We start from the raw sequence: 14,774 nt of genomic DNA, 5'->3' as shown, positions 1-14,774 counted from the left end.
TACAAGATGTTATGGATTCGTATCTCTTTTATTTCACATAACTTTGCGTGGAATTTGATGCAATTCTTTGGCAGTTTTAAATGAAATGAGTTTTCCTGAACTTATACAAGGGATAAGTGGGTCAGAATATGTTTTCTAGCTTAAAGGTGACAGATTCCCTCTTTTAGGTAAGTGTGCAAAAATACGGCCTTAAACTTTATTAAATCTGTTGGCTTTGTTGTCCTTACCCACCTATCTATACCATATCCATTCTACTCTTGACTAGATGTTCTCTTTGATTCTGCTGTCCCTTTCCTGCTCAGTTTGGAATCTGTTTCAAAATGTTTTCTTATCAATATGGGACTTTATCCTAGAAGAAGAATTTAGCAAGTACTTTTGAGAGTTCATAGGGCTCATCCTGCATTAGCTTTTTCAGGCTTTACTGAGAATCCCTTGCAGTCACTCGCCCTTAGGCAGAACTCCCTCAGTTTCACATGCTGTTCTCATAATGGCCTGCCCTGCTTTCCTGTGAGTACTTTTGGCTGTTTTGTGGTTCTTGTATTCTCATGTTCTTAGGTCTAGAGAATTGCTTCCTTCTATACAGATGCTGACACTACATAAGCCTTACAGCTGTTGGTGATTTGTCCCCACTCACTTGTATATTTGGATTAATTTGGATACCTTCTCTGTTTTTTTTAGATATTAGCCATTGGTTGGGGGGCGGGGGGTTGTTGTTGTTTTTCAGCTTTGCCAACTTAGTGGCTTTTTTTTTTTTTTTTTGGGGAGGGTTTGCGAAGAATCAAAACCTGTGCTGCTGCCACCACCAGAATCCTAGAATTCCCTCTTTTACCAGTATAATTTTAAGGTGAATTTTCTAATACTCATGATTAGTTAAAAGTAAATCCTGTCACATAATGCTAGTGGACCCATGACCACAGGAGGTGTACTTTTAATTTGTTATTAGTTTTCTTGGTTTACTTTTACAGAAAATAAACCCATTACATTTCATGCTTTTGTCCCACAATCATACCAATATCTGTATGTTATAATTTATGAAGAACTTTCACATTCTTTTTAGTTAAGTCACTACAACTCAATGATAGGAGGTACTATCAATTTAACCAAAAAAGACCTTTTCAAGTGCTAGTAAGACGAATTTGATCTCCACAGTACTTTCCATACTATATGATTCTAAAATATGAATAACAAATCTTTAAAAAAAACATATGCAGGCTAATAATATTACCAAATTTTTCTTTGTCTTCCAAGTTCTCAGAAAAGTACCTTGGGAAGTAGAAACACAATGCTTTCATGTCTGCATGCATGCATGTATGCAGATAGATAGATATTTTTTATTGTATTTTTTCCATTACCATTTAACCCCCTTATACCCACCTCCCCCTGCAATCACCATACTACTGTCCATGTCCATGAGTCCTTTCTCCTTTTTGCTCGGTCCCGCAACCTCCTGACTCTTCCCCCTTCCCCTGCCAATAGCTGTCATTCTGCCATCTAATCTGTCTATTTTGCTTGTTGGTTCAGTTGTCATTAGATTTCACATGTAAGTGAAATCATATGATATTTGTCTCTCTCTGACTGACTTACTTCCCTTGGCATGATGTGATGTTCTCCAGGTCCAACCATACTGTCACAAAAGGGTAAAATTTTCTTCCAATGTGCAAAAAGTCCCATAATTGTTTTATCCACTCATCTACTCTTGGACACTTGGGCTGCTTCTGTATCTTGGCAATTGTAAATAATGCTGCAGTGAATGTAGGGGTACTTATGTTCTTTCAAATTAGTGTTTGGGTTCCTTTGGATATAGTCCCAGAAGTGTGATCACTAGGTCAAAAGGCAGATCTGTTTTAATTTTTTGAGGTATTTCTGTACTGCTTTACCCAGTGGTTGTACCAGTTGGCATTCCCAACAATGGTGTAAAAGGGTTCTCTTTTTCTCCATATCCTTTCCAGGACTTGTTTTTTGTTGATTTATTGATGATAGCCTTTCTGACAAGTGTGAGGTGATTTCTCACTGTTGTTTTAATTTCCATTTCTCTGATGATTAGTGACATTGAGCTTCTGTTTATATATATATGTCTATTGGCCGTCCATATGCCCTCCTCGGAAAGTGTCTATCCAGGTCCTCTGCCCATTTTTTAACTGGACTGTTTGTTTTTTGGTGTTGAATTTTGTGAGTTCTTTATAAATTTTGCATATTCCCTATCAGATGTATTGGCAAATATATTCTTCTATTCTGTGGGTTTTTTTATTTTGTTGATGGTCTCTGCTGTACAAAAACTTGTAAGTTTGATGTAATCTCATTTGTTTTATTTTTTCTGTTGTTTCCCTTGCCTGAGGAGATAAGTCAGATGAAATATTGCTGTGAGAAATGTCCAGGATTTTATTGCCTATGTTTTTTTCTAGGATTTTTATGGTTTAGGAACTAATATTTAAGTCTTTAATCCATTTTGAATTTATTCTTGTGTGTGGTCTAGTTTCATTTTTCTGCATGTGTCTGTACATTTTTCCCAACACTCTTTATGGAATAAACTATTCTTAGCCCATCATGTATGGGTTTATTTCTGGGCTCTTGATTTTGTTTCATTGATCTATGTGTCTATTTTTATGTCAGTACCATGCTGTTTTGATTATTATGGCCTTATAGTATAGTTTGATATTAGCATTATTCCTCCAACTTTGTTCTTCTTTCTCAGGATCGCTGTTGCAACACAAGGCCTGTTTTGGTTCCATATAAATTTTTGAAATATTTGTTCTAGTTCTATGAAATATGTCACTGGAATCTTAACAGGAATCGTGTTGAGTCTATAGATTGCTTTGAGTAGTACGGAAGACATTTTAATGATGCTAATTATTCCTATCCATGGAGATGTATGTGCTTCCACTTATTGGTATCTTCTTCAGATTCTTTCTTCAGTGTCTTATAATTTTCCGAGGACAGGTCTTTTCTATCCTTGGTTAGATTTATTCCTAGGTATTTTATTTTTTTGAAGCAATTGTGAATGGGATTGTTTTCTTAATTTCCCTTTCCATTAGTTCATTACTGACACATAAAAATGCAACTGACTTCTGTGTATTGATTTTGTATTCTGCTACCTCCCCTACTTCTCCTCCTCCTCTTCTTTGCTTTGTCTTAGCCCTTTAACATTTGTTGTAGTTCTGGTTTGGTATTAATAACTCCTTTAGCTTTTTCTTGTCAGGGAAGCTCTTTATTTCTCCTTTAATTTGAAATGATAGTCTTGCTGGATAAAGTGGCCTTGATTGTAGGTTTTTGAATATTTCACGCCAATCCCTTTTGATGTTTCTGTTTGAGAAATCAGATGACAGTCTAATTGGAGCTCTCTTGTAGGTGACTACCTGCTTTTCTCTTGCAGCTTTTCACATTTTCTTCTTGTCTTCAAGCTTTGCCATTTTAATTATGGTATGTCTTGGTGTAGCCCTTTTTGGTTCTATCTTGTTTGGGACTCTCTGTGCTTCCTGGACTTGTGTGTTTTTTCTTTTATCAGACTAGGAAAGTTTTCAGTCATTATTTCTTCAAATAGGTTTTTGATTACTTGCTCACTTTCTGGAATTTCCATACTGCAGATGCCATTATACTTCATGTTGTCCCAAAGTTTTCTTAAGCTCTCCTCATTATGTTTGTTACTGTTTTTCTTTCTGCTGCTGTGTATGTAGAGTTTTTTTCCACCTTGTCTTCCAAATCGCTGATTCTATCCTCTGCTTCATCTAACCTTCTGTATATTTCTTCCAGTGTATTATTTATTTCAGATATTGCATTCTTTACTTCTGACTGGTCCTTCTTTAATTTTTTCTATGTTTTTGTTTGTGCTTTTGGGTATCCTTATCATTACACTCTATATTCGATAAATTTTTTGCCTCCCTTTCTTTTAGTTCTTCTTCTGGAGGATTCTCCTGCTATTTTATTTGAGGCCTATTTTTTTGTCTTTCCTTTTTGGCTGCCTCTTTGTGTTTGTTTCTAGGTATTAGGTAGATCTGCAAAGACTGGTGCAGCCCTATGTCAAATACTGCTTGTGACTGTCCCTGGGCAACCTGTTTGGGTCTATATGCAATCCACAAATGTGGCTCCCACTGCTGGGCCTGGGTGTGTGCAGGAAGAACCAACCTATGAACAAAGTCTGGCTTTTACCAGCACTGGGCCCTGGGGAGGGTCAACTAAAATCTCAGAGCTCCCAGAGATCTACCTTTTTGGTGAACTTAATTACTGAGATAACCTCCAGCTGTACTCCTCAGCAACTGGGCTTAAGCTCTACAGGCTGGGGCAGAGTAATTCCTGTGAGTGGGACTATTTCCCCTAAGTTAAATGCCACTTGGAGGGGAGTGGTCTGCCTGAGCAAGATGGCTTCTACAATATCGGGAATGACTCAGCACAGGGATCCTGGCAGCTGTTCCCTCAGTTCTCTCCTCAGAGCCACTAATCCCAGTCTCTCCTCATGCATTTCTAGTCTCTTGTTCCCTCCCCCAGCCAGAGCCCAGGGTTAGTGGCTGCAGATGACATTTTGTGTGTCGGCTCTTTAAAGAGGTTCTTTTCATTTCTTGCCATCTCTCCCTGGCTAACAGTAACTCTGCTGCTTTTCACTGCTGGGCTCCCAGCCCAGCTGTGAATTTTATCTGAGTTCCTTTCCCTGCTCTGTTGCTGTAGGCTAGGGAGCCCAGCTTGGGGTGTAGAACCCACACTTCTCAGGGGAAACCCCCTGGCCACTGAAGTATCCCTGCAGGTCTTCAGCAGCTGTCTGGGAGCCCTGCTAGCCAACCTTTGCGTGCCTCTTCCACACTCCCTACCAGTCACATTGTGGTGAAGCTGTTTCGTCTGTCTGTCCTTGGTTATATGGCTTCTTTCCAGCTCGCTTTCAGTTGGTTATATAATTTAGTTATAATTCCAGTTTGGTCCTGGGAGGATGTCTGTGCACCTTCCACTTACTCCTCTGCCATCTTGGATCCATTAGATTTTTGCAAATTTATTAATTACCTGAATCCTTTGGATAATACAGACACACACACCCCCGCCCCGCAAAATACAGTAAAGGAAAATTGGGTAATGAGGCATAACCTTCTCGGGTTTTTTTTTTTAATTTTGTTTTTTAGATTACAGTTTACATTCAATATTATTTTGTATTGGTTTCAGGTGTATAGTATAATGTGTTGGTATTTTATAAGCATATTAAGATTCTGTGATATCCTGATTTAAGAAAGTTACTTTTTTTCTTCAGCAAGCTTTTTTAGACTTACCAGATACCTGAATCCCTTTGTTTTTTCATCATAATGTGCCAAGGGACAGGTGTTCCAAGGAATACAGTTTGGGAATTGCTGATATAGACATGATTATCCCCACCTCTGCTTGGTTGTTTGTTTGTTTTAATTTATTGTCTTCTCATTTCTGTGGTGTTATATTTTACTTAGTGTCAAGGATTAATTTATTTAAATATTAATTTGTTTAATGGTTTATTACATGGTAGTTGCAGCATTCACATCTTCACATTCAGTTGTCAAATAACTAAATTGAAGAATTTTGAGCCAGATTAAAAATGACTACAAAGTCATGGAATTTTAATCAAATGTTAATATGCATAATTTATTATTTAAATATTTTTCTCATATTTTATTTTTCCTCAGAATGAATGTTTAAGGTATCTTTAGAATTTAAGATTTAGTTTTATAAAATTACATGCTCTATAGATGACATGTATATACTATTTTCTCTAGATTCTCCTGCACAGTCAGTATCCTCCGGAGTTCGTGCACCTTCTCCTGCCCCATCATCAGTACCTTTAGGGTCAGAAAAGCCCAGCAACGTCTCTCAGGACAGAAAAGTTCCAGTCCCTATTGGGACTGAACGTTCTGCACGTATCAGGCAAACTGGAACTTCAGCTCCATCTGTTATTGGGAGTAATTTGTCCACATCAGTAGGGCATAGTGGCATCTGGTCCTTTGAGGGGATTGGTGGCAATCAAGGTATGATACACTATCCTGCTTAAAGGAAATTAAGGTTATGCACTTAACTAAAATATTGTAAGCAGTATTTAACATTCATATTCATTCTTAAAAGATCGCTATTCATATCTGTTTTGACTACTCACTTTTATTTGAGTTCAGAACATTTATTGTTCCCATGTGATCGTCCATCGAATTTATCATTAGACTATTTTTAAAAATAGTCTAATGTAAGCATATTTTCTTTATTTCATATTAAGGAGATGTTAATATTTCCTTTAGGGCTCTGTAGCCTTTATCTTAGCTTTTTTCTTTTGTAATACAGTGTTCAGGTAATTTTGTTAGGGTATTATATCATTACCTACAAACATGGAAGTACTGCATTAAATGTATAAAAGTAGGTCATTATTCTGAAGGAATTCACAATTTAATGTGGAAAATATTAGAAATACTTATAAATATTTTATTTTACTGTCTTCTGATTTTAAATATCACCAATTATTTTTTTTTCTGCCTCTTTGTTTTTCTCTCAGACAAAGTAGACTGGTGTAACCCTGGGATGGGAAATCCTATGATTCATAGGCCAATGTCTGATCCAGGAGTGTTTTCACAGCATCAAGCAATGGAGCGAGAAAGTACAGGAATTGTTACTCCTTCTGGTACATTCCATCAGCATGTTCCTGCAGGATACATGGACTTTCCTAAAGTTGGGGTAATGGTGATTTAAATAAACATTTGTATTATTTCCAAATGTTTTTTCTATTAAACGACTCTGGGGCTTTGGCCTACAATTACAGATGAAAATCTGACTAAAATGTTAATATTTATAAATCCTAATTTCGTCTCAGTTGTTTAGAGAATTTTTTTTGACAATGTATTTTAGATATAGTAGACGTATATGTATAATCTAATGCTAGAAGAAATCATATAATGGAAAGTAATTTTTAGATTACCTAGATAACTTACACTCTTCCAAAATGAGGTGAAGTTTCAAATATCAGTTTGAAGGCTATTGAATATATTGGGAAAAGCAGTGACTTGAACATTTGTTTTCTTCTATTTTAAGGGTATGCCTTTTTCTGTGTATGGGAATGCAATGATTCCTCCAGTAGCACCTATTCCTGATGGAGCTGGAGGACCCATATTTAATGGCCCTCATGCTGCAGACCCCTCTTGGAACTCCCTGATAAAGATGGTTTCAAGCTCCACAGAAAATAATGGCCCTCAAACAGTAAGACTAATCATTCAGTGAACATTTACTTAATGTTTATGACATGCCAAGACAAATAGGATACAGATAAATCGTGGTAGTGAAAGTATGGTGAATATGGGCAGTTGAGGAAATTGAGGGATATTTAATATAGCTGAAATATAGCAGAGTGATGTAGAAAATGGTACCAAAGGTAGTGGTTTTGGGCTAAAATTATGAAAGGCATAATATGCAGGCTCCGGCAGAAGTGTAATGCCTGCTTGAATATGGTTGGTAGGGTAATAATATGGGTGTAATAATTTACAGTTTTAATTTGAACACTTCACCTAAAATGTCATATGGTGTGCTTGAGTGTGATATTGTTATGCTACCTAATTACATGCTTACGATTTTGTAGTAAAAGATTTTGTTACAAAAAAGGGGCATTATTTGTGCTGGACCCTGTATTTCATTGGGCAGTAGATGCTAAGTAAAAATTTTTAAGTTCTAAAGTGTTTTAATTTTATACATCAAAATTTACTAGTGTTATAGAAAGGACCATTTAGAGGTTAGTTATCGAAAGAATCATAAATGTCAAAACTGTATAATTATAACTGCAAATTCATAGACATATATGTATATATTAGCATTTTTTGGTGTGTGTTTATTATCTTTTGACTCATTTTCCTTCCACAGTCATAACTCTTTCAGATAATGGTTTTTTAAAAATGATGATAGATCTTGTTTGAGGAGTAAGAGGAAAGGCAAGGAAACAGAAGGTAGAAGTGATTTATCATTGCTTTTCTTGTTTCCAAGTATGTTGCACATTAAATGAGATTTAGGTATTTTAGTTCATAGCTAGAGTTTTATTTTAATCAAGTATGTGTTGAATATGTATTTACTAAAATGTATGTTCTTTATTCTTAGGTGTGGACTGGACCCTGGGCACCTCACATGAACAGTGTGCATATGAACCAGCTTGGCTGATGAGGATCAGCTGTTAGCCTGCAGATTCCTTTTCATTCAGAGGAAATCACAAGTGGCCGGAAAAAAACAAAAAATTATGCTCCCAAATCATTCTACTGATGTGCTTGACTGAAGTGTGTAGGCTTTTTGCAGAAGAACTTACTAACTGACCTATTTTCTGTGAACATTTGTGACTGCCCATTCCCCATCATCATCATCCGTTTTACCTTAGTTAGCATTTTTCTTATCATTTTTCTTTTTTTCTCTTCCTCTTTCCCTTTGGACATAACTTTCTGTTGAAGCTGTTCTTTGGCTGGTTGGTATTAGTACTGTAAACTGCTTCTGAGCAAACACGGAAATTTAGCAAAATTATGTAAACTTGATCCTGAAGTTTTAGAATGGCAAATAAATGTACAATTGTTTACATAACAGAAAAGGCTAAGCAGAAAGTAAATTTCAATATGTCAGTATAGAGGCTCTACTTTATGTAGACTTAAATTAATGTGAGATATGTACCTTCATATTCAGAAATCTGGATGTTTCCTTCATACATTAAACTATTAATAAGCATAACTTTTCTGCTTGTGTAATTTAAGTATAAAGTAAACCAATGGGCATTATCAGTGGATGTTTCCTGATACTGGCTTTTTAAATACCCACCTTGCTCTCTTTTGAATTTGTTTGCAGCAAAGTGCATATAGAAGAGAAATTTATTACTTTTCTATTGTCCTTTTATTACCTTGTCATGCTTAAAACTAATATACACTTCACTCTTTCTTTTCCTCACCTTTACCACTAATACCAGTAAAATTCTCCTGCTGATCATGAAATAATTTGTAAACATTTTTAATGTAATGGCTGCTACAGAGACCTGGAACACCTTCATCATCGCCTGTGGTTTCTTCTAACCATGAAATGTTTAGCCTTTCTGAGAATTTAAAAAGCCACCACTGGTTCCCAGTCAGCATATACAAGCTCTTAATATATTGTTTATTATTAAACAATTCAGTGTACTATTTTATATTGGATAATATTGATTCCTAACACTGGCTTCCTAGTCATCAAGAGTCAACATAAAATTCGTTTTCAGTTATTTAGGGGAAAGTATTTTTTCCCCCAATTTTAAAGGCTTCTTGTTCTTTACACTTGTGTATTATCAGTGAAAAGGATCAACAGCTAACCTGGGGCAAGTAATAAAAGAAATTTTGCATTTGTCATGAAGACAATTTATGGTAGATATGAATACACAGATTACAAAATAAAGTCTTCATTTAACCTGTTTATATAAGATACAGGACCACACTAAACTATTCAGTGGGATTTATCTATTCCCTTCACTTGAAACAATAAACAGTAACATACCCAAGAAGAATGTGTCCTACCCTGTCTCATATGGAAAAATAAATTTGTATGGTTGAAATGTAAAAGAAAAGTAATCATAAAAGTGAAGTAATGTATGTATCAATCTGTCTTTTTTTTTTTTAACTAAAGAAATTCCACTGTGGTGAAACATTAACTAAAATTCAGATAAATCACTCAGTACTGACAGTATTAATATGATTCCTTGGCCCTTCAAGTAAGTGAAAAGAATTTTTTTTAACTCTGGTAGTCTGAATAAAGAGTAAAAAGGAGATTTCTCAAACATATCTTAAGATTTGTAAACAAACATCTTTTAATGTAGGAGGTGGTCTTAAAATAGATGTAATTGTTTTTCTATGATATTATTTTTATTTTTTATTTTTTTTTAGAGAGAGAAAGAGAAACATCAATTTGTTGTACCACTTATTTATGCATTCATTGGTTGATTGTTTTTATGTGCCCTGACTGTAGATTGAACCCACAACCTTTGCATATCGGGATGATGTTTTAACTGAGTTTCCTAGCCAGGGTCCATCTGTCCTAGATTTATAACCAAATTTAAAGGAAAAGCTAAATGAGACCCTACATATAAATGAAGCTATGAAATAAAATTGTAGCACTTTTCTAAGGAAGGAGTGTAAGGCTATTGAACAGAATGTTTCATATATGACTTTTGCCACTATCCTATAATTTTTTGGTTAATTTCTTTCGAGTATTAACTAGGGTTATTTTCTAATTAGGATAATCTTCGTAGACAACAGATACCACCCAACATTTGTTACAGAATGTGAGTTGTAGTGATTCACAAAACTGAATTTCTTAAAATGGGGTATCTTACCAAAAAAAAAGAGAAAAAGCCCTACATTTTCTTAACTTTAAAACTGTGGTAAGGGGACATAGATTGGAATGCTCCATATTTAGTTTTGGAGATCGGGCTTGTTAAGTACAATGCCATGCTTTTTGAAGTCTGTACTATGAACATTTTTCAAAAACATTTTTTATATTTTAGATGAAATGCAGTGCATATTTATTTGAATAATAATAAAACATTTATTGAGACCATACAGGTCTTTTTTTCCCCTTTTTGAAAGTATGTGGTATGTGTACTTGCAGATGACCCCAATGTATTTTTGTTCTCTCTTTTCAGTGGTGACTTAATTTTTGGTAGTAACACTTAGGTTAGTTCACACTTTAAATTCCAAGAAGTTAAATCCCAGTTATTGTATAATCTGTTTATACTAACCATTTTATTTTAGAGGTGATTTTGTTTACCTCTGCCAACAGAGTTCCTGTTTCATGCCTTTCAAACATATTTGAACATATCAGCATTCCCACAAAAACTGGTTTTGGTATTTTTATGGAAGATTATTTCCCCTTCTGTTTCTCATTACTGTAAAGTTAAATCATTTTATTAGTAATTGAAAATTGCAAAAGACATTTATCTTCTCAGAAAAAAGGGAGGTCTGGGGACAGTATACTAAATGATTCTGTCTTGTTCTTTATGAAAATATTATTCCATCTTTCTTTTGACCCAAATGACCTAAATACACATTTCATAAAAATTATTTTGCACATTATTATTTACTATATCAAAACAATACCAAGCGTTAAATGAAACAGGGAAACTCAAGATCACAGAAACCTCTTCAGAACCTCTGATTTATTCAAACTCTTTTGATTTTTGTTTTTTAGAAACATTTCAGAAACATTCCTACAGATCTGCCATTACAGATCTGAACATTGAAAGCATACCAGACTTTAAATGCTTTAATTTTTTAAAGAAATACCATTAAAATCAAGATTATTTTGAAATGATTAAAATATCAAAGGAAAACCAATTCACTGTTTTAAGTCACTATAAGATAGTATTCCATTCATTATAAGTGAACCTATTCCAGATTTTTCTTTAATAGGAATGTTTTGTATACTTACACTTCATAAATTCTGGATGCTCCGGAGTCTCTGGAAATACACATCCCATTGATAAATGTTTGCTTAAACAAGTCACAACATTCAAGGAGCTAGTATTGTGAATTAAAGAGGGTTAATTCCAGGTGACTGGAATTTAACATGACTGCATTGATAGTGCTTTAATATAACTTAATGTTACATACCTTGATTGATTGCAAAAATACCATCACTTGCGGCTAAGTGAATATAGAGAGAAATGGGCCACTGTGACTTTGACATAAATAAGAATTCCTTCATAATGTGACAGCTGAAATACAGGACTAATAGATGTATTGTAAGAGGTTTCATACTACTGCCTTTAAATGAATCACACTTTCATATGGTAAAAGTCAATTTTGCATCGTCAGTATTTAAGAACCAATGATATGAAAGCTGATACAAAGGATATTTTTCAATAAAGAGAAAAGTACAAGGAGGGGCCCAAGGAAGAAAAATTATCTGCTGGAGGGTAGGCCCCTTGTATTACAGGCTTCCCCCACTATCTGCGTGTTCCAGGAACCCATTTGTATCAGTGTAATTTTTTTTTTTTTTTTAAAGACTCAATGCAGGTGATTTAAGAGCACACCTGCCCACACCACGCTGTGTTGAGCAGTTTTTGACCAGAAATGGCATGGCCCTGGTGCCCCATCCTCCCTATTCACCATACAGTGAATAGTATCTCGCCCCAAGTGACGATTTTGTTTCCCCAGATAAAAGTCCTCAAAGGGAAAGGTTTTGCTGATGTAGAAGGGGTAAAACAACAGCAAAAGCACTAAGTCATCAAAATCAATGAGTTCCAAAACTGTTTTGAGGATTGGAACAAACATCTCGATAGGTACATTGCATCAAGTGTAGAGCACTTTGAAGGTGACTGAAGTTTAAACCTGGAAGAATAAGTACACAATTTTTTATACATAAATTCAAGGTTTTTTGGGGTCCCCCCCTTGTGAACTAATTACACTAGGTAACTGGTTTTCAAAAGTAACACCTTAAAGAAGCAAAAAGAGAAACCTAAATATGATTCCAGAGATAACTTTAACATTTTCTTGTGAAAATGCTTATCTTTTTAAAATGTCAAACATTTCAGAAAGCATATTTGGGAAATGAGAAATTTAAATGACTGAACATATACATACAGTTTATAATGGCCTATATTCAAATTTTGAGCTCCATTCTTTTCACTGTTGGATAAGACTTTCAGAAGCTGTAGACAAAATTAAATATATAATCTTTTTAAAGAGCTGCAAGTTTTAAAAATCTGAACTTAAAAATGTTTTAATATATTGCACAAATTCATTTGTAAAGTGTTAGGATTGATATGATTTTGTTTGGTTTGCTCAATATTTGTATGGTCACTTTATACTGTACTCTGCAACTCAAAAGATACAGGACTAGGAGTCACACTGTTGGATGACCAGTACAGACAAACATTACCGCTAATACTCTCGTATTGGGCTTTCTTGCTGACATTCCCTGCCCCCCAACATTCTATACGAAGTAAATAGCATCCCTATTACGAGTTAAAAAATGTATTACATATATGAAGTAAAAATTCAATATTTGTAGTTTTTTTAGATCACAATATTCAAACAAAACAATGGAATAATCAAATGAGAATATGTGACCCCAATGAGTAGCAGAAAAGAGGGACCTAAACTGTTGGAAGAGGTTCCAGTCCTGACCCCTGTCTGATACAGCTCCACAGTAAGAAGTCTAAGGGATCTGAGCAACAGCTTGAAAACTTGATTGATTTTGATTACCCTGAATTTATTTTTATTGTTGACACTATTGCAGGTGTGCCCATGCCCCCAGCCCCCCAAAACTCTTAATTTAGATTATATGAATAGTGAATGCATAAATAAGGATTTTTTTGTTTTAGGATATTTTAAAATCAGTTCCCTTTCTCCTGGGTATTAACAGGTCAGAGTCCGTAGGCTTAAGTGCCACTGTGTAAGGGCCAACTCCCAGTGTCAACAACTCTGGGAGGGGAGGAATGCTGCCGATATCGCTGCTTCCACCGTCTGTAGGCAAAGAATTTACGTTTAAAATCTTTCCACTTTTACAACGGCAAAAAATTAAAGGAAAAAATTGTTTAAAAAAAACGCAAAAAATAATATTTCCACTTTAATCAACAATAGCAACCGGTTGCTTCTTTTTAAGTTAAAGCAGCAATTTTCAACTGGTGTGCTGCAAGAGGCACTGATATGCCACAAGAATTTTTAAAACATGCAATACCTGATTAGTCGGGGGCACTGACTTTATTTCCCTGGACTATCAAAAAATGACAAATGTCCGGAGTGAATCAAAATTATACCTACGTTGTCAGCAAAAAATACATATTTCTTGGTGTGCCACAGAATTTTAGGTAGTAGTTTATATATAGCACATACTGGGATGTGTTTAATCATACTTAAAAATTCATTTATGAATTTACCAATTTTTACGAAGATGACTTACAGAATCCAGAAGAGTATCTGGTACCAGTGCAACAACTTGACATTACCCTAACATTCGTCTCAGGCTTCTTCGTTTTAATCAACATTTTTATTCCGCGAAACACAATTTGGCCTCTAAGTCTAGGGGTTACCTACCCTTCTGCGGAAACTTCATGTCATTACAGTTCACTGTTACCAGCAATACTACTAAAAATTAGCCCACGTGGACTTAATGTATCATCCATTTTAACCAGAAGACACCTAATGCTGCTGTTCAGACTCTAAAACTTAATATCGGATACATACAAGCGCTAGCGAAGAGTTCACCGTGCTGCCGGTGATAATTCCCCTTAATTCAGGAAACGGTACCTCACCTTTAAGAGTTTTGCTATGTATAAAACTACAAGGATAAAAAGTAGGAAACTGCAGGTGAGGCTGAAATTGCTAACTGGAACAGATGAGCCCGTTAAATGTTTATACCACCGACTGCACTGTGCCTACCTACTGCATAAAAGGGTAATGACTAAAACGAGGTCGGTCAAAAATACACGCCTCTGTCCGAAGGGCATTTCAGCCGAATGTTGACTCTGGCAGTACAATCTCGATTTCCAGCGGAAGCAGTCAGGGTGCACATAAAGAGATAACGGCTGTCCTATGGTCACGAAAACCACCCGCCAAACAATCCACTACAAAGAACACAATTAGTTTAAGTAAAATGGAATGGAAAGGCACACGGTGAAGACTGCCTTTACAAAGAAACAGGCCCCGCCCCTGCCTCAGCAATCCCGGTTCGGCTCCGAGGAGAGCCACGCCAGCAGCGCGAAAGTTTCGTTTGTGCGCAGTAGGCCGGCCCAGTGCCTCGTGGGAAAGGCGGGACTTCCTAACTCTACGTCATCTCCAGTGCGACGCTAACGTCACTGGCTTGACTGG

At 35.7% G+C, this 14,774-nt stretch overlaps 1 protein-coding gene across 5 annotated transcripts in view; it reads left to right on the top strand.

The window, feature by feature from the left end:
- Positions 1-9,472, top strand: part of ANKRD17 (ankyrin repeat domain 17) — a 149,456-nt gene extending 139,984 nt beyond the window's left edge. For all 5 annotated transcript variants that reach the window (XM_054591521.1, XM_054591519.1, XM_054591510.1 and 2 more), the window contains 4 exons: positions 5,718-5,966; positions 6,479-6,657; positions 7,012-7,176; positions 8,062-9,472. In XM_054591521.1, the coding sequence (XP_054447496.1) occupies positions 5,718-5,966; positions 6,479-6,657; positions 7,012-7,176; positions 8,062-8,121 (653 nt within the window). In that variant the 3' untranslated portion in view covers positions 8,122-9,472. The remainder of the gene's footprint in view (positions 1-5,717; positions 5,967-6,478; positions 6,658-7,011; positions 7,177-8,061) is intronic.
- The last annotated feature ends 5,302 nt before the right edge of the window (positions 9,473-14,774 follow it).

Source organism: Pteronotus mesoamericanus, unplaced genomic scaffold (genome assembly GCF_021234165.1).
Source record: "Pteronotus mesoamericanus isolate MK-2021 breed Mesoamerican mustached bat unplaced genomic scaffold, CSHL_Meso_final contig_130, whole genome shotgun sequence".
NCBI classification, from domain to species: domain Eukaryota; kingdom Metazoa; phylum Chordata; class Mammalia; order Chiroptera; family Mormoopidae; genus Pteronotus; species Pteronotus mesoamericanus.
The sequence above is the reverse complement of the archived record's forward strand: the minus strand, read 5'-3'. Positions and strand labels throughout refer to the sequence as shown.